The sequence below is a fragment of the Cupressus sempervirens genome, chromosome 7 (genome assembly GCF_028749045.1).
Source record: "Cupressus sempervirens isolate cs-2001-9-10 chromosome 7, ASM2874904v1, whole genome shotgun sequence".
Taxonomy (NCBI): domain Eukaryota; kingdom Viridiplantae; phylum Streptophyta; class Pinopsida; order Cupressales; family Cupressaceae; genus Cupressus; species Cupressus sempervirens.
In genome coordinates this window covers 851,295,489-851,318,667 of record NC_143124.1, presented here as the reverse complement: position 1 = coordinate 851,318,667, position 23,179 = coordinate 851,295,489, and the positions used below count along the sequence as shown (strand labels likewise).

The 23,179-nt window shown below is 34.5% G+C and overlaps 1 protein-coding gene across 5 annotated transcripts in view; it reads right to left on the bottom strand.

Moving 5' to 3' along the window:
* Positions 1-1,641: 1,641 nt before the first annotated feature.
* LOC149550096 (lysine-specific demethylase JMJ18-like) overlaps positions 1,642-23,179 on the bottom strand; it is a 91,772-nt gene continuing 70,234 nt past the window's right edge. For all 5 annotated transcript variants that reach the window (XM_089793245.1, XM_089793241.1, XM_089793244.1 and 2 more), the window contains 2 exons: positions 2,474-2,671; positions 1,642-2,380 (listed from right to left, as the gene is read on the bottom strand). In XM_089793245.1, the coding sequence (XP_089649371.1) occupies positions 1,979-2,380; positions 2,474-2,671 (600 nt within the window). In that variant the 3' untranslated portion in view covers positions 1,642-1,978. The remainder of the gene's footprint in view (positions 2,381-2,473; positions 2,672-23,179) is intronic.

Here is a 23,179-nt window from a genome sequence, read left to right as displayed (position 1 = left end):
TTCATACAAAATTAATCTTTAACTTTGGAGAACACATACTATTAGATTTATGTACAAACTAGACTTCAAATGGTTCCTATTTGAATATTACTTCCATGAGTATGATTGATGATAAGCACCACCACTACAACAAAGGGCACCTAGCAATCCTTAAAGTACTAGAAGAGTTATTGCCGACAAAACTAATATTGAAAACTTGTTATATGACTAGTCATATGCCTATTGTGACTAAACATGGCACAAATGATTACAATTATGTTCTAGCCACAAATCAATCTTCTTTGTCAACCAAAAGATAGATGTTGCGACTCTTTCAAGCTCTCTTGTTAAAACTCTACCATACTCCTATTAAAATTATGTCTAACCAATGAAAAAAATAATGTACACAAATATATTTTGAAATATTTCAAACTTTTGATTATAAGAGTAGCTTATGAAAGCATTAGTCCACATATAAAAAGACTAAAAAATTTAATCGACCTTTATTTCAACGTTATTGCCCATTCTCTTTAATAAAAATATATAACAAGTGTGAATGCCTATTCCCAAAAGGAGCTCAAATTCCCATGCGTGTAAGCTGCAGATTCACTCCATAAATGTCGGAACGCATTCCAGATATCTTGGAGCGCACGTACACACAGGAAACAATTATTTTTCGAACTTCCCTGGGTGTCGATGAAAAATGCGGCCCAACAATCAGAAAATGAGTAGAAAGAACGAAAAAAATCATAAAAACACCATTCTTCCCGCTTCTTTCTGTTCACGAATTTGGCGAAGTTGGTGGGCAATTGATGGCGTCCAAATCCCAATATTCTGAATGCGTCTGTCCTTGCTGAATGCGTCTGTAATGCGGTTCTGGGGCGCGGGGTCACGTCGGATGAAGTGACGGGCAGCGGACGGAACGGCGTTGAAACGGCAGTGGAGAGGCGGGTGCATGACAGAGATTCTAACAAACAACTCATGAGACTTGTCTTAAGCGTCAATTCAATCCATAATTGCATAATTTGAACATAAATATAATACATATGGGTAGCCAAGTGTTTTTGAAGCTAAAATGACTATAAACGACTACTAAGAAACACAAGGAAGCTAAAAAAATTGCATCATGGAACACCCCCAATGATGTAATTATCATCTAGAACAAAACCACCATTTCTATCAAACCACAGGCTATGAAATTGCCAGAGTTCGTTCACAGTCATCAGCTATGTATACACGTAAACTTGTCACAAAGCCAAACTAACACGCCTTTCTAACTATTTTCCCATTAACCAAGCCCAAACATTGATGACCAATTCCACCCTACACATGCTCATAAAAAATGTCTTGTCTGTAATCATCCCAATGACTAAAAATTCCACTCATTTCAGATAAGTCCGACAATCAGGCATCTTCATTGGTTATTTTATTCATATCACTTTATAGCAAAACAAGGGGAATTGTATAAGATGACAGGAGAATATTCAATGCCAGTTCATTTGGAAAAATACATATAGAATAATTAGATTAATCTATTGCTTGCTTATATATCAAAAAATAGAATTCGTCAGTGGTATAATCAAATTCCTTTAGATGGGTATATGTTTATGGTATCTAATCCTTATAACAAAGGTGATACTATTTAGTTTTTGACGGAGCATCTTTGGATATACAATTTCAAGATTCATTACGGGTTAAAGGATATCTTCCATTTACATTTTTAAATTTTCACAAGAACGTAGCCTTGTAGAATCTACGTTAGCCAAACATCTTTGCACCTAAACCAGGGCCACTAAGACAATTTTAGTGAGTTCAGTTTACATACTTCGCCAGCAGGGGGAATCATGCCGTGCTTGCTGAAATCTCAATGTCCTGTGGTTCAGTATATTGTGCTTCATTGGAAAAAAATGTGTAGTGATACATGAAAAATAATAGGAGATTATTTCAGACTCATTTTGGAGGGCGTGTTATGCTGTGACCTTAAAAAGAAATTTAATATTTACAATTTCTTTAGCTCTTCTGCAAGGGCTCTAAAAGCTGCTTTCCAATTTGGGCTACAAGCTTCGCCACTTAAAACTTTATGTAATGTCCATAGCTCATTAGGTCTTGCTCGTTTGAACAGTTGTTCAAGTACAACATAGACGTTTTCACTTGACGACAGGCTTACAAGTTTGGGCTCGTCTCGTGCTTGTTCGGTCTGAGTTAATTTATCCTTTGTTTCAATTTCAGAAGGTAAGTCCGTATTTGGAGAAATATTTGAATCCTTAAGAGCTCCAAAATTTGTTTCTTTATGATCTTTCACAGGAGTTCCATCTTTGCCAACACACTCCGCATGACTTGTGTTGGACCTTGCTGCCCAGTACTCAGTACATTGATGACCATGGTCAAGTGTCTCTATTGCCTGTAAGAAATCTGATCAGTTCTGGAAAGACTCGGAATGTAACAGATTGTTAAAAACTAATGCCTAGCTTTATTCAACCACCATTAAACTTACATGAACAACTGAAGGTGATGTAAAGCCAAACATTTCAAGTCCATTAAGCCTCTCGAGAGGTGGCAAGTGAAGAGTGCCCTTTTTTCTAATGCTTTGTTGCCGAGTGATTTCTTTGTTCAATCTATCCACTACTAGTTCCCAGCACTTCTGGATGGATATATGCATGAACACTTCTGTTGGGTGTCCTGCAATTGTGACCTGCAAAATTTCCATAATTATAGATTCCTGAATTCCGATAACCAATGATGACACTTGTGCTACTCATTCAAGTCCATTCAATAGGATCAACTACTCAACAAAGATCTTCCACCTATTTCTTCATCCAATAAAGATTAACATAGTAGTTTAACATTCATTCGGCATCATTTCAGTTTTCATGCTAACATTGTCCAAGGAATATAGCAACATTATGACCACCAAAATATAAGTAAACAAAATGATCTAGCAAGCAAAGCTTGCACTAATATGAAAAAAAAAAAATTGAAAGGTGATTGAAGCCAGCTTGAAAACAACCCCAAATCTGTCTTATCTTGAATCTCATTTGACCTCCCAGCTAGCCATAGGTTTACATCGGCCGGTTTCAAATGCATATACATTATCATTTCAATGTTCATGTTAACAGTTTCCAAAAATATAGCAGTAATCATGAAAATCAGAGTAAATAAAATAATTAACTCTCTAAATTTCTAACAGATAAAGCCTACAGTTATTTGAAAGCAGCATTTTTAGAGATGACAGACGCCAAGTTGAACACAATCCCAAATCAGTCTATCTCGATCTCCTAACTAGCCAGAGGTTTACATCAGTTACTTTCAAATATATATATATTCATGTGTGTGCATGCACAAACAAACATGAATGCAAAAAGAGATTGCAGGAGAATGCAATACTCCTATCTTCTGGCAAGTCAAAGAAAATTATTTAACAATGTAAATATTTAAAATATCATAACTAAACTTCCTCTGTTATTTGTTGAGTGAAATATAATTTTTCCCATAAAGCATTTCTTCTTTTTTCCAATTTGTCAAATGGACAAGCTATACAAAATTATAGTTGGTAATGGCCAACAATAACCCCAAAACATATTCTTTTAAAGGAAAATAATTGATGTTAAAATAAAAATTTGTATGAATATTTTTATAATAAAATCCACTGATATGTGCTTAGAGCATTGAAAGTGAGGGCATTGTTAGAATATTAAACTTACCTTCTGAAATAGTGACCCTAGTGACGTGTTAAAATGCTTATTATTAACTCCATGTAAGGAGATGAACCCCTCTTATAATAAACACAAATATATCATAATATTATATTGTGTTTTTGGTTATTAACTTCTACTGTGTTTGCAGCTCTCTTCTTAATATGGAATCAGAGCAACATTCTAATTGAGGATTTTGAACTTTTAGCCCAATCATGTCACAAATACAATTTGAAAGGTCCAACATAAGAACAGTGAAGAAAAAAACAAATCTAGTCACCAGATGCAGACATCTGAGCAAGGTCACGAATTTTTAGTTGCCAATTGCCATGGGAGTTGCCAAATTTCAGGAATTGCATACATAGCCAATCACGAATTTTGCACAAATTATGCAAGCAGGGGAAAAATTATGAAAGTTTGCAGAAACCAACACACAGCTATGGCATGTGAGTAATAACAGAAAATTTCAAGTCGAAGTCTGCATTTGAATTTAGTTTTTTGGAAATTTCTTAAAAATTTAAAACAAGTCAAATTAAAAGTTTATTTATTGAGGAGAATGCAAGTACATCTTTAGTGTCAGAAGAGGCTTATTTTCTATTTATCTTTTTTAAATAAAATGGTATCCCATTAGAAAGATACTCTAGTCTCAATTTCCACACTCGCAATGTAAAAATCCTCATGTAGTCAATGTAAAGAAACTCGTGGGGAATAGTAAATAAGAATGAGGAATCATCTACAAATTCAAATAAATTACTATGGAATGGTAAATTACTAAAAGCCAAAGTCATTATTGGTCTTACTCTCTTACATTTTGAGTTATATCATGTAGATATGGAAAACTCATTCAGGGAATTATGGGAAAATCTGAATTAACTGTTTGGATCAAAAGTGATTAATGCAAAGTTTGCTGTAAAGATTCAATTATTCAAATTCAAGATGGTTGACTGAGTTACGTCTACCCACATAAGTAATATGAGATCTCTTATGAGACACCGGCAGAAGCAAATGCTCTGATATTGGGTGCCAAATTATCTGAAGTAATCTGCCTTCTAAAACTTTCGATATTATTTATACTCCCAATCAAATGCCTTCTTAAACCGTGGAAGATGTGATTTCAGCTCTCTTCACTGAAGAAAAGAAAAATATTACAAGAAACAAAGAAGATGATCTTCAGCCTCAGACAATTCAAGAGACAATCATAGACAATTAGATAAAGATGAAGGGGGGATTGATTGTTATTATAACAAGAAAATAGGCCACACAACCTAGAACTGTAGAATTTGGGCCAATGTTCTGTAGAGAAAGCTTAAAGATAAACCAAATGTACCTTATGCAGTCACTCTTGAAAGTCCACTAGATGGTAATAGAGGTGGAGATTTTATATACAAAGAAATGCACACTTAGGAGAATGCAAGGTATCTATGCCTAAGTAGTTCTTAAGAACTATAGAAGAGTTGTGAGACAACTTAATGGAGCACTGTGGATGTAGCTCAACATAAAATGGTTGTCCAATAATTTGGTATGTTCATAATTCATTAGTTTGAGGAGGTGGAATGCCATGCCCCGGCCAAAGATTGTGGCATTTATATCAGTTAAAAATTGAAGAGATCAGAAATTAAATGCAGCCACTAAATCGGGGGGCAACCAAGGTTTAGATGTAATCAAAGGCCGACCTGTTCATTTTTTTAAAAAAATCATTTAATTCAAAAGGCTAACCCCTTTCAATTAGTCACACAATTTGGGGATGGTATAAAAGGGTGATAGGAAGAGGAAGGTTGAAAGTGGAACACAATGGAATATGCTAGGAAGTAATAGCAGATAGAAGGAGAAATAAACTTCATGGACAGTGATTTTGTAAATAAAACAGCAATTCCTTTTTAGAAAGAATGCAATGATTAAACAGCGATTAGAATGGGAGGCATCAATCATGATAATGAAAGAGGAAGTGATTCGTTAGAAAGTGCAGCAGTGATCTTACATAGAGATTAATTAATTGCAAATTTGGCAATCCTCTTAAACAGCAGGTCAACAAGAGAGGGTGTGATACATTGAGTCAAAAAGACACGACCTTTCATAAGGGCAATTATGCCAAGAGTTGCACATCCTCAGATATGACGATGACATATAAGTAAAGAAGGATATGATGGGAGAATCACAGCAGAAACAATCAATCAGCCGCAGAATAGAACATATGTTCAGCAGAGATAATCAAACAAGACAGCAGTGAACAGTAAAATAAGCAGCAAGAGACAACCATATACAGCAGAAGGATTTACTAGACAGATATGCATCTACGAATGCATACATACATAAACACGCACACATAATACATATGCATTTATACCTGATTATATGCAATTAATTAAAACTTGAATTTAATATCTATGTATTTATCACTATGTAATTTTGCAATAATGGTTCATGTTTGGGGAAGGAAGTACTAAGAGGGGAAACAGTGAAAGATTCCTCAGTAAGTATGGTGCCTCATAGAGATGGTTGAGGACCTCGAGGCGGCCTCGTGATGATGTTTGAGGACCACATGAAGCCAAATAGGATAAGGTCCTGACCTTGGGCCTAGTGTTTAGGGTTAAGTGTGCCCTATTGCAGCCCCCCCACAATGTGCACATTGATCAATTGTTGAAGTGAATCGATCATAAGAGGTGAGAGGTTGACATGATGGAGGGGAGCAGCACAAAGCTCTCGCTAGGTATATCATCTAATGATAATGGTTATGGACCATAGGTTAAGGTCCAAGGACCACATGAGAACATGGTGGATAAGGTCCTACTGTTGCGCCTAGGGTGGAGGATATTTTAGGCACCTCATCATCTCTCGAACACAACCCTTGTTATGGTTGAGCTCCAATGTAATTACTGAGATTATTTGTGTGTCTATACACACAGATATTCTAACCCCTGGGAATGGATGTATTTTATGAGTTATAACTACATTATTATCTAATCCAGTTGCAGGTTTCCAAAACAGGTTTATCACATCTTATTTTTGAGATAAGGATTACATCTCTAACTATATACCAATATTTACTTCATTTGGATTTATGGCAAAGTATAAGGTGGTCCAAGAAAGGGACATTACAAATGGGATCACAGCATTGATCCTACCATCTTATAAGGTAAAAATGAGTCAATCAATGCTTTCTAGACAAAAGGGTCTAACAATGTTTGCACTCACATGTATGCTTTGTGTCTTCATGTATGTAATTTGTGTATGTTGTGTCTTCATGCATTCATGTGTATATTGTGTTTTCATTGTGTGTGCTCCATGCTTGGTTTTATTTTGGTTGACCTAGAATATGAGAATAACTAGAGTGAAGAAAAAAAGATATTGCATTTAAGGTCATACATGAATGTCATGTTTCTCATCCTCATCTTAATATGTGGAAAGACTCGCTTGTGCTGCAACTCACCGAAACATTCAAAGAGAAAGCATATGGCCAACCTAATCAATCTTGCAACCACAATTGCCACGATTACAAGATGGCATTCATCCATCTATCTTGGAGATGAGAGAAAACTTAAACAGTGCCAAGCTTCAAGTACTGATTATGACACATTCAAAATAAAGGAGGAAACATATGTCTTAGACATCTACAACTTTTGATAATATCAGAGCCACACAGAAGACGATGGATTACAAATTAGACTCAATGATTGTTCAATATTTCCTTGGGGCTAAGTTGCCAGTTTGGATTCTAGTTCATATGCGGGTTCAACATTCGGGTTTGAAATTCGCTCAAAAAGTTTTTTGGGCTAGGTTTATGTTCGTTTTCATCTGTACCAATTTATATATATATGTATGTATGCTGCAGCAAATAAATTCATACACCACTATGCTAATATTAAAGCAATTTAGCAAAATACACCACCACATATACTAACAATATAGTTTGAATGGCATGATAAAATGTCAACATTACTAATCACTCATATGTGATCAAATATCATAAAAAACTCTCAAAGAATTCACCATCATTAGACAATTGCTGATTAGAAGCAGAATTATCTACAATATATATTTAAATATATATCAATGACTAATGCACAGGCATATCACATGTTTAAATAATATTGAAAAAAAAAATTATATATATATATATTTCAATATATTTCAATGCCTAATGCACAGGCATATCACATCTTTAAATAATATTGATATATATAGTAACGGTATTATATTATTATTTATTCAACCTCTCATATGCTCTCATTCCTAACGCAAAAGCATTATATTATTTAACCTCTCATATACGCACAGGCATAATATAGTATATTAATAACAAATATATGTAAACATTATATATATATACTAAGGCATTATATTGACATTTAATTTTTAAAACATGTGATTAATATTCAATGTGCATTATATTGCGATTAATTTTTTAAACATGCAATTAATATTCAATGCTTGTGGTTGGCAGAAGCATTTGGTGTAGAGCTTGATTCTTTCATCTTGAGTGTGAAAGATGGATCTCAATATCTGCTTCAGACCTTATTGTTCTAGTTTGCAAGCATGATCACGAAAATATGCCTAGGTTATGGATTTTTTGATTCAGAATCACTAAGAAGTATTTGTGTTGTAGCTGCAAGGACTCAAAATCAATTGACTTCTTACCATGCATCATGTGGTATGGTGTGGAACACATTCATGATGATCTTTCTTGATGTAATTCAGCTTTGTCAGAGTTTTACAGGTGGTGCTTATTCTAGTTTGTTAGCTCTTTTTATGGATGTTGCAGTGAAAAATATAAGTATTTTAGTATAATATAAGTCTTTGAATCCCCTCCATTCTTACATATGTTGTTAATATTTTGGTATGATAGTTTTTTTTAGACTCTTAATGGAAACGAATCTTAACTGCGATTGCATTCCTTGCTGATTGTTAGTTCTTAATCATGATAGCTATAAGGTCAACCAGATAACTCTTTCACTCTGGGAGTGAACATCATGTTGAGAGAGTCCACGATGTCATCACGTTGAGAGATTCTGTGATGGGAGTTGTGTTGATGCAAGTTTTGTATCACTTACATAACATATTAGTAATTGAATATCTAATACGGAGTATCAAACATACAATTCCTCTATTGAAAAGTTATTGCTCATGGGATATGAGAATAACTCCAATGTTCCTTACACTTGTGGATACTCACTCAGTTTTATCGATGTGATTCACTGGTAATCACGTAGGCAGCCTTACGCAAATTGTTGAGGATGACTTGGACTTTGGAGGGATGATGGAGATGGTGGTTTGGTTTATGAAATATGTGGGTGGCAGATAATGTTGATGGTGGTGATGATGGAGGATGTGTCTTCCAATGATGATGTTGACAGGAAAGCGATGGTGGTGGAGGGTGAATGGGTGTGTTCTGATACTTGACTTACTTCTCTAACTTTCTTCTCTAAACTTCGACTACCCAACTACTCACTATTCTACTCCTACTCCTATGAATGGAAGATTGGCAAATGGACGGGGATCGAATCTAATGAAGGCTAACCAATGGCCCCACCTCCACAGATGCAATGATTCAAAGGAAAATGAACTAGTTTACCACACAAGGCTTCCCAACCAGCCGCTAGGATGCTAGTGGTCTAGCATTGATCCCTATCAAAGATCTACTAGTGCTACCATACAGCTATCCATCTACTTTACTCTTGCTTAAACAACTTGAAATGCAACCAATTTTAACAACTTGAAAAGAAATTTAACTCTAACTATTTGGAAGTGGAAAACATGCAATGACGCCAAAGGCTCTTAATCACCATACAAGTCACAACAATGAGAAAGAAATAGCGAATTTTGGCATTATCTTAGCAACAATTTCTCCAACACTTTACAAATGAGAGCAAATGGCCTTATATAGGGGCCAAAAATACAACGGACAGTGGAGATCAAAACAAGATCAATGATTTAGATTGGATCCTAAATACCCTAATTAGGGTTGCCACCCCATCGGCCAATGAGAAGCCGCCACCTCGTCAATGGACCAATAAAAAAAGTTTAAAAGTGGCAACCAATGAGAAGGCACCAAAATGGTGGCCAATCAGAAATAGAAACTTGTCCTATTCTAGAGGAAAGAGAAATTGCCACTTGGGCTTACATCAAATGATCTTCTAATATAAATCTTCCCTTTTCTTTCATTTTCTTAGCTAAGGCAATGAACTTAGCTAGCCTTTCGCTCACTTCTTCCATAGGACGACAAGGTGTGTGCTTCGATCTGAGTTCCACTGACTTCACCACGCCACTTGCTACTTGTAGTATCTTTTCATGATCCTTCTCGTATTCTTTCGCAAATCCAATAAAAGCATTGAGAGAGGAAAGGGTGCCCAAATGCTTTTTCTTGATAGCAACCTTTCCTAACTCATCCAATCTCAATCCAGATCTTATCTCATTGATATCCTCCTCTCTGATATCCTCAAAATCTAGTGCCATCCCAGTGTCGCTCATCATGGTTGAAATATAAGTGTCGACACTTGGGCCATGATGTGCAACCACCTTCTGTATCTTCTTTGCCACGGGGAATTGTCCTTCTTTCAGTCTGTCCTTCACCCGTATCATGTCTATTATACCGATATTGGCGTCGATTATTCGCTTCATTTTTTAGAAGAAAGTTGTTTTGGGCATCATATCCTCTTTGTCTTTCTTAGTGTTTGTCCAGTTGGGATTCTTACTTGCACTAACATCTTCCAACTCGTCGTCGCCCTATTACAGGATGGTAGAGTGGTGGACCAAAAGGCTAGCAGAACCAAAGGAAGCAATCCTTAGACTAGAATGAAAGAAAGATGTCAGCTTAAGGACCCCTTTCAACTCTAAATGATTAAAATTCACCTTAACCAATAGCCGGACAGTGACTTTTTGGATTTAGGATCAGACCTTGAGAATTTCAAATCCACTTGCAAATCAGAAATTTATCATGTAATTCACCTTCAAATAAAATTGCCAAACCTAAGGCAAAAATCACAGCTCCTTGCAAAAAATCAGAATTTGCAAAAATTGCTAGCACCATAAAAAAAATCTGCCTTCCCACCAAAAATCACCAAAGACAAGGGCCAAATCTGCCCTTAAGAAAAATCGCCAATGGAAGGGAAATCTGCCCTCAAGAAGGAAAATCGCCAATAATGGAGAAAAAACTGCCTTGCAAGGAAAATTACCCAACACCAAAGAGCTGCTCCAAGAAGAAAATTTGCCCAACAATGGAGAAATCTGAACTACCCTTGCAAAGTGGCCCAATAAGGAGAAAATCTGCCTTGAAACAAATTCGCCAAACTCCAAATCTTCTCTTCACAAGAAAACTCGCCCAAGCATGAAAAAGAATGAATGAGGAATGAGGGAGAAAGGGGGAAGGATCTCCTCTTATACCCCACTCCACATGTCTTCCCAACTAGCCGACTTGGACCTGGAGGGGATAAAAAAACAAAAATTAATTCAAAATTATGGCCCACAATTAAATACTTAGATAAGACTTAACTTTGCCAAATGAAAATAGCCCTTTAAAATTGCCAATTTGTTCTAAATTGCAAAAAGAAATTCAATGGTGCCTTGGGGTGTTAAAATATTTTCATTTAATGAGGATTTAGTAATTAATACGTCATTAAAATTAGATTTTGGCTAACCAAAAGCCATTTTTCAATATTAAATTACCAATTTCATTAAAGGAAAAAAGTTTTCAATGCAATTTTAATCTATTAAAACAATTTTTTGCAATTTCTATGCAAATCGATTTTGCTATGCCATTTAGATTTTTATGACAAAAATAAAATCGATTTTGCAATTTGGCCTCATTTTTTTTGGGTGGATATTTTGCAACCAATAGTTTTGGGTAAAAATCCAATCGCAAAATAGGATGACCAAACACAGTGTGTGAGACAGAGTCTCTCCTACCTTAAAGGGAAGGCTCCCCCTTCTCACCGTTCCTTGAATCAACTCAAGGTAAGCAAGAAGTCGAGAGATTTTGTAAAAAGAGTGTTACCAATATCCTTTCTTCTTAACTTTCAAGAAAGAATCCACTTACTCGTGAAGCGAGTAATGGGCAGGGTGAATCTCTAACTACACTTCTATCAAGAGCTGGAACTAGCTGAAAATGTACCGGTTTGGCTCTAAGTCCAGTCGTACTTCTATATGGAAAATTTTTACAATTAGGGCACAAAATCTCCTAAAAGTAAGAATTACTTAACTATTTTGCGAATTAAGACGAAAATACAAGCTACAAACAAAGCTTCTAGCTATGGATTTTCACAATTGTTCCTGGTCAAAGCTCGGGCTTCAATTGTTTCTTAACTCTTTTCTATGCTCTTTTATTGAACACACAATAATAACATGAATCAAGAAAATAGGCACAAATTACAGTCAAAGCTTCTAATTTGCTCTATCACAATTGCTTCCAGTCAAAGCTTTGAATCCAATTGCTTATTTTATTCACTTTTCTCCCAAATTCGTACTACACGATCAAAGTTATGCTTGCACAAATGTGGCAAAGCTTTCTCGCATACAACAAAAGATGATTTTTACAATCAGGGGGCACTCCTTTATATAGGCAAAGAAGTTGAGAAAAAGGTGGAGGAAAAAGTGGGAGCAACTCAACCAACTTTGACCTAGTCTAACTACAGGAGAAAAAATAAGGTTATATGCAACTTGCATTACATCTTTTACATACACATGTAACTCGCATTACATGTAATTACACATCTTCATACAATGCATCCTCTCCAACTACAAACATAAAAGAAGAAAGAAAACAGAAGAGAAGGAAACAATCCTAAAAGGCCTTGTACTTAACGATGCAATCCCGGATGATCACAAGATCAAAAGTTCCTGTACTTTGTACTGCTGCATTCACTTTGATAACCATGATGTCGCGTCTTTTGATAGTTTAATGTGATTAAACTTTTCTTGTTCAAGTTGTTGTGAATTCGCCTTTGTAGATCAGCACAAACTGAAGTCTTTGACACTTTGAAAACCTTCTTGACAATGTTGGAATGTACACTCAGAATAACTTTCCATTAGCATCTTTAACCTTCTTCTTTTTTGTTATAAAGTGCTTGACGCATGGGAATGCGTGCAAATGGAGATTGCTGATTTCCAAAATGTGACTTGGGCTTTCAAGATGTCATTGCACGGAAAATGAATTACATGTAAATGCAACATGTAACAAGGATAAAGGATGAGATGGCAAGCATGGAAAGATGTGGAAACATGGAAAAGCATGTATTTTCTCATGGAAGCGCAAATGCATATAGAGAGACAAAAATAAACTTTATAGATGCCTTTGAAGAAAAGTAAGGTCAAAGTACATGGGAAAACATGCACATGACATCTTTTTGACTTCTCAAAAAGTGACTTTTAATCAAAATTGGACCTTTTAGATGCAATTACACGTAAGACATTTCATATAATCATGTCATGCGATGTAATGTCCCTTTTTTAGCATTTATAGCATGATGTTGTTGTTAGCCTATTTCCCCACGATCTCGTAGGCTAACTAAGACATTAAAGGGACTTAGAGGCCATTTGGCCTAGATAGTTTCAGCTGCAAGTCTTTCTATGGGGTTTTGAGGCAACTTTGGGCATACTTACTATTTATAGTAAGTCATCTTGGATATGGTCGGACATCCAGTGGCAACAGTATGTCGATGGTAATTGTTTAAAATCGACAAGAAGACTTGTTTCTCATTGATAAGATTTGTTATGCATTGATAAAGCTATTTTATAAAGTTAAATTTAAATATTTAACTTTATTAATGCATAGACTATAGTTTGTGAGAAATATTTAAATTAAAAGAGTCCCATTTATTTTATAACACATTGGAGACATAAGTTACATAAAGGGAGTGATGTTTTATCCCATATGGAGAAAACGAAGGATTGAGCTCTTGTGAGAACACTATAAAAGAAAAGGAAGAGCTTCTTTTTAGTATGCTTGGAAATATCAAAGAAATTGAAAAATTTTCTGGAGATTGTCTCAATAGTTTGAAGGACAAAATCCCTTCAAGCTGGAAATCTTGACGCCATTGAAAGATATGGTCTGGAGATTTAACAGGGTAGCAGTCCGAAAAAGCAGATACGAAAAAGCAGTCCGAAAAAGTAGGCTAAAAAAGCAGTCCGTAAAAGCAATCTGAAAAAGCGGAACCGAAAAAGCAAGCTGAAAAAGCAGTCCGTAAAAGCAGTTCAAAAAGCACATCCGAAAAAGTAGTTCAAAAAAGCAAATCGGAAAAGCAAAGCAGAAGGGGCAGCATTGAAGGAAATTATTATAGCCATCTACAACTAGGTTCCCTTGTTAGTATTGTTTTTAGGGCATTATAAGTTTCAGCTGTAAGTGTGCATTATACCAACATTATCATTTTGTAATCCATGTAAATGCCAAAAGTTTTGGCCATATTTCATGAGCATTGTATTAGAAAATTTCATTGCAATTAAGAAGATAATAGTTGCTGGTGTCATTTAAGCAATTCAATATCATTATTTATCAGCTAGTTAGTTTGCATACCAACTGTTTGTAAAAATGCCAATTGGCTGTAGGTATTCATTTCTCATGTTTAGATCATATATATGCACTGAATATTGTCAAAATTAGTAGCACACTCATGTTAGGTCATTGTGTAGTCCATTTGGAGTCTTCTAGCACAAGATTCTCATTGATGCAAATTGAAGAGTCATTTAAAGCCAGCTAAAATACTATATCAATTATACGTCCCTTGCATGTGAATTGTTTGATGAAATTCCTTGAGCTTTCATCAGCATTTTTGAGAGCAAATTTGAGGAGGTTCATTACATGCGAATAGAAGCGAAAGGTGAGATGGCTGAAAATGGAAGCAGAAAATGCGATTACATGCATATGCAGATGACGAATGGGATGGAAAACATGTAATCGCATTTCATTGAGTGAGAAATGAAGTGTTGTGACGTGGAAATGGAAAGTGGAGTGAAGTGAAACGTGCTCAAGTTATTGGGAAAGAACTTGCAATTTCTTCCAAATGGGAAAAAAACCGAAATGCAAACAAGCAAAACACAAAAACAAGCACAAAAATAAACACATGCCTTTGGCAAAAGATTCAAACATGTCAACAAGGAAGCCACTTCAACATGCAAATTCGAATTTGGAGTTTGAGGAAATTCCAAAAGTGTGAAAATGAGAGTTTTCATTCTTTTTAAAGGCAAAATGCACTTTTCATGGCATATATATATGGACAAATGGTCAATTTCAAGCTAAAATATGCATGAAAATAGCAAGATAAGCACAAATTAAATAGCAAGAAAGAAAGAGTCCACTTGCATAAAGATTAAGTGCCCAAAAATGAAGGAGAAAGAGCCAAAATAGCAAGTTTTATAGACTTAAGACCAATTCTCCCTTAAATCCGGATTTTCAAACAACCTTTTGACTTTTTCCGCACTTGCATGTAATGGACATTCAATGGTCGAATTTCACATGAGAAAGCCAAAATGTGGTCTCTAAAAACAATATCATGCATTTAAAACTCAAAAACAATCCCTCTTGATCAAAGGTATGGGCTGGAAATGCATTTTTTCGAATTCTTTGAACAAAAATATGACTCTTTTATGCAAAAATCTGAGCCGTTTTTGCAAAAACGTGGCAAAAAAATGCATGTTTTTGAGTCATTTTTGACTTGTGAATGCAAAAACAACTTTCCCAAATGTATATACATGGATCAAAATGCAAAAAAGTGGCTTCAAAATGCATAAAAGTGGATTAAAATCCCAATTTTTCGGGCATTTTAAGCAAAAACGTGATTCATCATAAGAGTTTCAAAAACATTTTTGAAGCAAATGAATCCATTTTAGAAGCAAGGAAACTCATTACCATGCAAAAACATTTCAAATGGAACAAATCCCATACAAATCCATTGAGTAAAACTCAAGTTATGAGCGAAAATGAAAAAATTTGGAGTTTTTCTTCAAAAATGTGCCCTAGATTTGGAGATTTGAACACGTTTTTGGGCTCAATAAACTGATTTTTTATGAAGGCAAAATGATCACCACTCCAAAACGTTTTGAATGCAAGTGATTTCATGCAAATCTATAGAGAAAATCTCTAGTTATGATCAAAATCGGAGGTTTTTGGAGCAAAAACATGTTTGCTTCACAAAATAGGACATTTTTATGTTCATTACATATTTTAAAACATGTTGGGAGGCAAAATCAGACGTTTTAGAGTCCATTGCATGTTTTAAAATATGTCTTTAGACATAATCTCACTTTTTGAAACTCATTGCATATATTAAAATGTGTTAGACTCCAAAATCGGACCTTTTAGAGTCACATGTTTTAAAAACATGTCTCACCTTTTTGATACATAAGCACAAAAATTCAACTTTTCATGTCATAGCATAAAAAAATGTTCTCAAAGTGAGTTTTTATATGCAATAGCATGAAAAGTTTCCACTTTTCATAGTTTTTACATTCATATGCACATAAAAAATCCACTTTAAAGCTTTTAAGTTATGCATTTCACTTATTTGTATAAAAATGTCATCAATATGGGTCAAAAATAATATTTGTGTATCATATTATTCAATACAACACATAAACATTAAGTTAAAGTGACATTTATATAAGTATTTGATTTAAAAATAAAAAATTTAAAAAGTAACTATATAGTTCTATAGTCACTTTAAGTGAAAAATTAAAAAGTAACTCAACTTAAAATTATAACTTAAAGTGCACTATAGTCACTTTAAGTTATAAATTTAAATGAAAAGTAACTTCAAAACATAACAAAAAGTGAGTAAATGTTATATTTTTGAAAAAGTGAATGTCAAAATGAAAATATAACATCATTTTTTTAATTCGTGTTGTTGCACCTAAAATGTCCACTTTTGAGGCACTAAAATGACCATATCTCGTGACTGACAACTCCGATCGACCTCTATATTAGACCGAATCGAAGGGGAAAACAAAAGGCATGACATGAGCAAATCCAAAGGACCAAAAATAAGCAAACGCAAACGCAAACACAAGCAAAAAAAGGACTGTGAAAGCTTCAAAAATCAAGCAAAGGCTTGACAGAAAGAAAAACAAAAACGACTTGACGAAGGCCTTCAATAAAACAATTTGATATTCAAATTAAAATGAATTGATTGATCAACGCTAAACAATTGAATATCAAATTCAAGCTTAGAGAAATGCAAAACTAGCTTGAAAAAGTTTCATGCTGTTACCAACATTTTGTGGTGGCAAAATGCAAGACAACAATTTCTACAAAATTAATCTTTCTTCACCAAAAATTGAAGATTTTCCAAAAGACCAGATTTAACAAAAATTTTATTTTTGAAAATTATTCCAAATTTACACAATTATATCCGAATTTTCAAAAGAAAACGTCTTACTACAAATCTACAATTTTATCCTGCCAAGCGTTGCAATTTTGAAATTTGGTCCGGCCTAAGGATGAAATTGGTTGCTCTGGAAAATCAAGCAAAACCGAGTGAAAATAAGCCAAGTCTCTCCCACTAGCCTGAAGGTGTCCAAGGCTCAAAAATCTCGAAAAATCGAAAAATTGTTGGACAATCCAAAAATTTGCCAAGGCGATCAAAAAAAAGGGGGGTCCCAAAAATTTTGGGGCGATGGTGTGAGAACCTCGCAACAAGTTGCAAGTCATGTTGAGAGAGTCCATGATTGTATCATGTTGAGAGAGTTTGTGTTAAAATAATGGTTGTAAACCTTACTAATGTTAAGAGTCCATCACGTTGAGCGAGTTCGTGATGAAAGCTAATTGTGTTTCTTGCAAGATGGTCATGTTGAGAGATTCCATGACTACATCACGTTGAGTGAGTCTGTGACGAAAAATAAATGTGATTTTTGCAGATTTTCATGTTGACTGATTCCATGATTATTAGTAGTTATTACAAAATTTTCATGTTGAGTGATTCCATGAAGTTTTATAGGATCCATGTGATTAGATTTTATCATTTGACATATTGATTTCAGCCTTGTGTGATTGATCAGCTAAAGATCTCTCTCTGGCTAAGAGGGAGTTTTGAAGATTGTAGCTGCGATAGAGATCTTTTATCTCTGGAAATATGGACGTTATTACTGTTATAGTCGCCTTCAACTGAAAAGGACACTTTGTTTAAATTGTAATATGAAATAAGACGTGTCGTTCAACATGCGTTGTAGCATGGAAATCCAAAGAGTTGTATCTGAAAATAAAGAATTATGTTTTTGGAAATTAAAGAGACATACAGTTAGAATGTGAAGAATCTCACCTTGTGTTGTATATATTGCTTCAAGCAAAAGACATTGTACACTTGAATTCATATTATCAATAAAGTGATCTTTTATTGTGTGGTTGGGTTTTCCCTCAATTTCTAAGGGCTTTCCTGGGTATCTAGTGTCGTTGATTATACCTATTATATAGTTTTCTTTATTGCTATTTATCATCAAATTCCTGGGCTCTATCTTTAACACCTCAGTCATCCCAAAATTGAGGCCCTTTGTTAAGAAGCACACTAAAAATCAAATCATCATTTGTTAAAGAAAAAATCTATTTTTTCCACACCTGAAGAACAATCTATGGCCTCTTCACATAAGAGATCAAAAGGATGATTAGAAATGGCATTTCAAAATGAGTCTAAAGAGATTATCAATCAAAACATAGGGAGATGTGTCTATGTGAATGGATGGACACTCACTATTGTTTTCTCACCATATTGACAACAATTGGTGAAATTGACTCCAAAAGGGTACAAGAGCTTTGTTATGATGTTATCACACATCATCCCATTGCAAATGGGGACCCTAGATTTTTGGTTTTTAAGGTTTTGTTCAAGCGTTTTTATTTCAATATTCGGTCTCTTGCCAATGCAAAATTTAGTAGTTCATTCCAAGCTTTAAAGTGACATCGAAAAGTAAAAAAGAGAAAACATGACCAAAAGAGTCTTTTGATGCTAGTATGGTGTTCAAAAGGGCCAAGGGATGAGGATCAACAATGCTTGAGGTCTATTTTGACCCAAAAAAAGGAGGATAAAAATTGCTTTTTTGCTTCTTCAGAAGTTTCTATATTTGGCATTTTCGGACTGATCTAGGAACTTGCGTTTTCTTTTCTTTTTTTAAATGTAGAAAGTTTGTCTTTGTTTTTTCTATTACAAGAAATTTCTATTTTGTGAAGGCCAAAAGTTGCGAAATCGCCCAAGTGTAAAATTCTTTTTTTTCCAACTTCAAGTTCATCTAGAATTTCATAAAAAAGCATGAAAAGTAGTGAAAATTTCCAGATTTCAAAATGAGGAAAAGCATTCAAAGTTGTGAAATTTCTAGGAAAATCCTTGTTCCAGTATCAAATTTATCTTGGAGAAGTCAAGAAAAGCTATGGAAAAGAACATTGGTGGAAACATGTTGATTACTGAAATTTGGCAAAGTCTTGAGAGTTTTAGATCTTCCAAAACCTAGAATCTCCATTATAACTCTTAGAGATCTGAAACTACTCTCAAACACCCTAACAGTATTTGTTAAAATATATCTTAACGTATGAGAAAGTAGCATACCTGAATGTTATATTTTTTATACAAATTTTGCACAAAGAGATAAATTTCTCAAAGTCCAATCACACATGAAAGCTCTAGAAGAAAGCACAAATGGATCAGTTTAAGGAAGCTTCTAGAAGAAAACATAAAGGATTGACTTGAAGAAAATTCTAGACAAAATCAAGATAAGGGCCACCACAGAAGAGCTTCTAGAAGAAAGCCAGTGAAAAAGGAAATTTTGTAAAAAACAAGTTTTTTTAAAATAAAGCTTCTCTAAGAAAAATCGATCAAGTCCAATAAAGGAAAGAAATCCAAAAACAAAAAACAAAAACAAAGCAAGTCGAACCCTTCTTGATATCACTGTTTCCTATAAATATAAGAGTTTAGCATTGTATTCATTCACAAAAAAGAAATTGCGGCTCTGGATTTGTCAGTGCTCTTCAGATTTCAAAGAAAGGTAGATATGTTGGGCAGTTTTCAGATTGAATTCCATGATTTTTTATAAACATTTTTTAATATTTCCATGTTTGTTGATGAATTTACATTCAAATTTTTTGTTCCTTTCAGGATTGAAGGCAATTTTCAGATCATTTCTTGGAATTTTTATGTTTGCCGAGGATTTTTCATCTAAATTTCTAAATTTTCTCAAGATTAGATAATTTTCAGAATTTCTTGAGAATTTTCGAAGGGTTTCCTATTCTGATTGACAAATTCTAACAAGTTTATGCAGATTTGAAGGGTATTTTCATTCAAATTCAAGATTTCAATCTGAGAATTCTCACAATTGGGGCAGATTCAATGTTTTCATCCTTACTTTTTCATACTTTCGGTCCTAATTGTTGACTAAAAATGCAAAATTTTAAAATAGAAGATGAATTTTGGACATAGGAACGCAAAGTGAAATTAGAATACGATTTAAATAAAATCCCATACTTTGCATTTGTAAATTTCATACCCTCTCCTATCTTAGATTTTTTTATCTTTTCAGGAGGTAGATGTCAATACAGTGAGGAAAATACAGTCGAGAAATTTCTCAAAACAAGATAAAGTCTGCCTTGTTCAGATGAAAAATTTGTCTAATGCATGGGAAAATCCTCATCAAAAATGAACTTCAACCAAGAATTCTTGTGTCAAAATGAAGTCTGCTCATGGAAAGTTATTGTTTCCAAGTCAAGTCCACCCAACCTAAAGGATGATTGCAAATTTGGCTAAGCATCAAGGAAATTCCTCAATCCAAGAAACATCTGATCATGAAGAATGTGAAAAACCCTCAAAGCATAATGAAGTCTGCCCATGGAGCGTGTTGGAACTTCCTCAAGTGTCATCAGAAGTTTTCCATGGAGAGAGAACTTTCAAGAAAGAAAATTTAATTAAGTCAAGTAAATTCCTCAACCAATAGTAAGCTCCACTTAAGCAGAAGAAAAAAATTCCTGATTTAAATCCATGGAAACTCCCTGATTTTATCCATGGAAAGTTGTGAAAAAATCCAGAAAGTTGTGAAAATTCCTGATCTCAAACAAGGAAAGTTGTTGGAAATCCACATACACAAGCAAAGTCTCCCCTCTCATGATGAAAAATTGGCAAATATTGACAACCTAGGGGAAGGATACAATCCAAGTGATGAAATTCACTCTCTAGAACCAAAGAAAAGTTCAAAATGTGTTGAGTCCAAAGCCATTTGAGGTTGAAATCACCGAGTACCCAAAGATAATTCCAAGTTCAAAAGAGGAAAATACCAAGTCGAAAAGGGAAAATGTTAAGTTTATGCATAGATAAGAAGAGGTATAATTAGAGAAGGTATGAATTTTGAAGAGACAAAGGAAGCAACAATGAAATTGCCTAGGTGGGGGAAAATTTCTGAAAAATAGACCTAAAAGTGCATTTCCAAGGATGGGATTTCATCATTTCCAAAGTTCATAAGACCATTTCTAGATTGAAGGTAAGGTTGGTGAAGTCATTTTAATGAGTTCTTGACAATATGCTCAATGTTGTTTTGCAGGTCTGATGAAAAGTGAACAATCAAGAGTAAACAAAGATGAAGGAGATGCTACAACAACCTAGGATTTCCAAAGACCAAGATCAAAGGAAGAAATTTGAATGGTATAGGGAAAGGTGACATTCATAGATGGGGAGAACAAACACAACCAAGGACTTCACCTACGAAGAATTTAAAGAAAATGAGGGTGGATGGACAAAAGAAGATTTCAAAGACATCTTCCAAATTACAAGCTCACACGAGTCCAAAATCTTGTATAAAAGAAGAATATTCAAAAAGGAGAAAATTCCAAGTTCAAGAGGTTTAAAGATGATATACTTTGGGAATATTTTCCCAAAATCTAAAATTCCCAAAATTGAAAAAGAATTGTTCAAAGTCAAAGAGACAAGCATGCTAAGGTGGAAACACCTACCTCCACCAACCAACTAATTTCATGACAAGACGTCCAAGTTCAATGAACCTGATCTTTTCTTCCATCAGTATAAGGGACCCATTCTTCTAGAAGAAAGCAATTGATGAGTAGTTTATTTTTCATTGGTTCTCATTAGATAAGCATTGTAAACCCTAATTAGAATCTACTGATTTAAAACTTGGTTGACAGATTTAGAGGTTGTTGCATAAAAGCTACTTAAGTAAATTCATTGTTCAGTTGCTAGTGAATTAAAAATCTTTTGCAAGTAGCATGGTTTATGTCTCTCTTTAGAGTAGGTTTCATTTTCCAAAGTGCTCTATTAAATGAAGGATTTAACAGGAAAGTTCCATGTGGAACAAATATGTTCATACATTTTATAGTTGGATAATTTTCAATTATTTTGCAAGGTGACAATGAACCCTTCAAATATACTTAACTTCTATTGTTAAAATATTTTGAAATACCTCAGAAGATAGCACTGTCCTTGTGGAGTTGTTGAATTTGGAAAAGCAAGGATAGTTCGAATTCCACCTCTACAATCTTGTCTCTCGAGTTCATAGGATTACTATAAGATTAGTTCCGAGTTAGAATTGTCTTCTCACACCATCCTCTTTTGCATTTTATTTTAGAAATCTTCATTAGTGTTGAGCCCAAAAAATCCAAAAAAAATAGAAAAAGGAAATTCAAAAGTTGAATGATAAAATCTTGAGTAACCAAGTCTGTCCCCTTGGAGGTTATCAACAATTCATCATACCGCGGGATTCTATCCTGAATAGCAAAAGCCACACACATTTGGAACCTTGGAGTCATCTTTGTGATCACACAATTCGTTTGTTTATCACATAGAAGATTTTGTTCAAGACAAGATAGAATGCCATTGTAATTTTACTTTGTGTTGTCTATGTCACAAAACACACACCAACATGCCCAAGGTTTGGAAAATCGTGTAGCACCTTATTAGAAAAAGAGGTGAAATTCGTAGAAGAATATTTAAAGCCCATAAGGGTCTCGGGGGTTGAAACAAGGTTGTCCATCATTTATGATGGATGGAAAGATGCAAAAATTAATCTAATGACCATGCTATTACAGTGTCTACTAAAGGGGCAATCTTTATTAGAGCAATGGATTGGGAAGGGGATGCGAAGGATGGTGCATTTATTGCTGACATTCTTTGTTTTGCTTGTTCCTCCCTCAACATAATGCTACAAAAAATTGGCGAAAGAGATCCAAATGTTCGTCACCACGCACACTTTGAACATTTTTGAAATTGGACCTGTTGAAGGTAAGTTAAATAATAAATATGCTTCACTTTACTAAACTTTTAAGTTTCGATTTAATTTTAATTAGTTGAGACAAGTTGTGAAAGTTTGTGAGGTTACTTTCTAACATGGTGATTAGCCCAAATTGAGCTATATGGAGGGAAATCTGCACAAGAAGGGTAGCAAAAATAAAGCATGTGATACTAAATGGCAATTTGTGGGATTTGAAGGGAAATGAGAGCACCCCAAAAAGTCATCTGAGATCAATATGCACAATATCCAATATTCATCTGAATAGCTTCTAATAAGCAAATAAAAGTACATACTACCATGCCATAAAAGCGGAAACA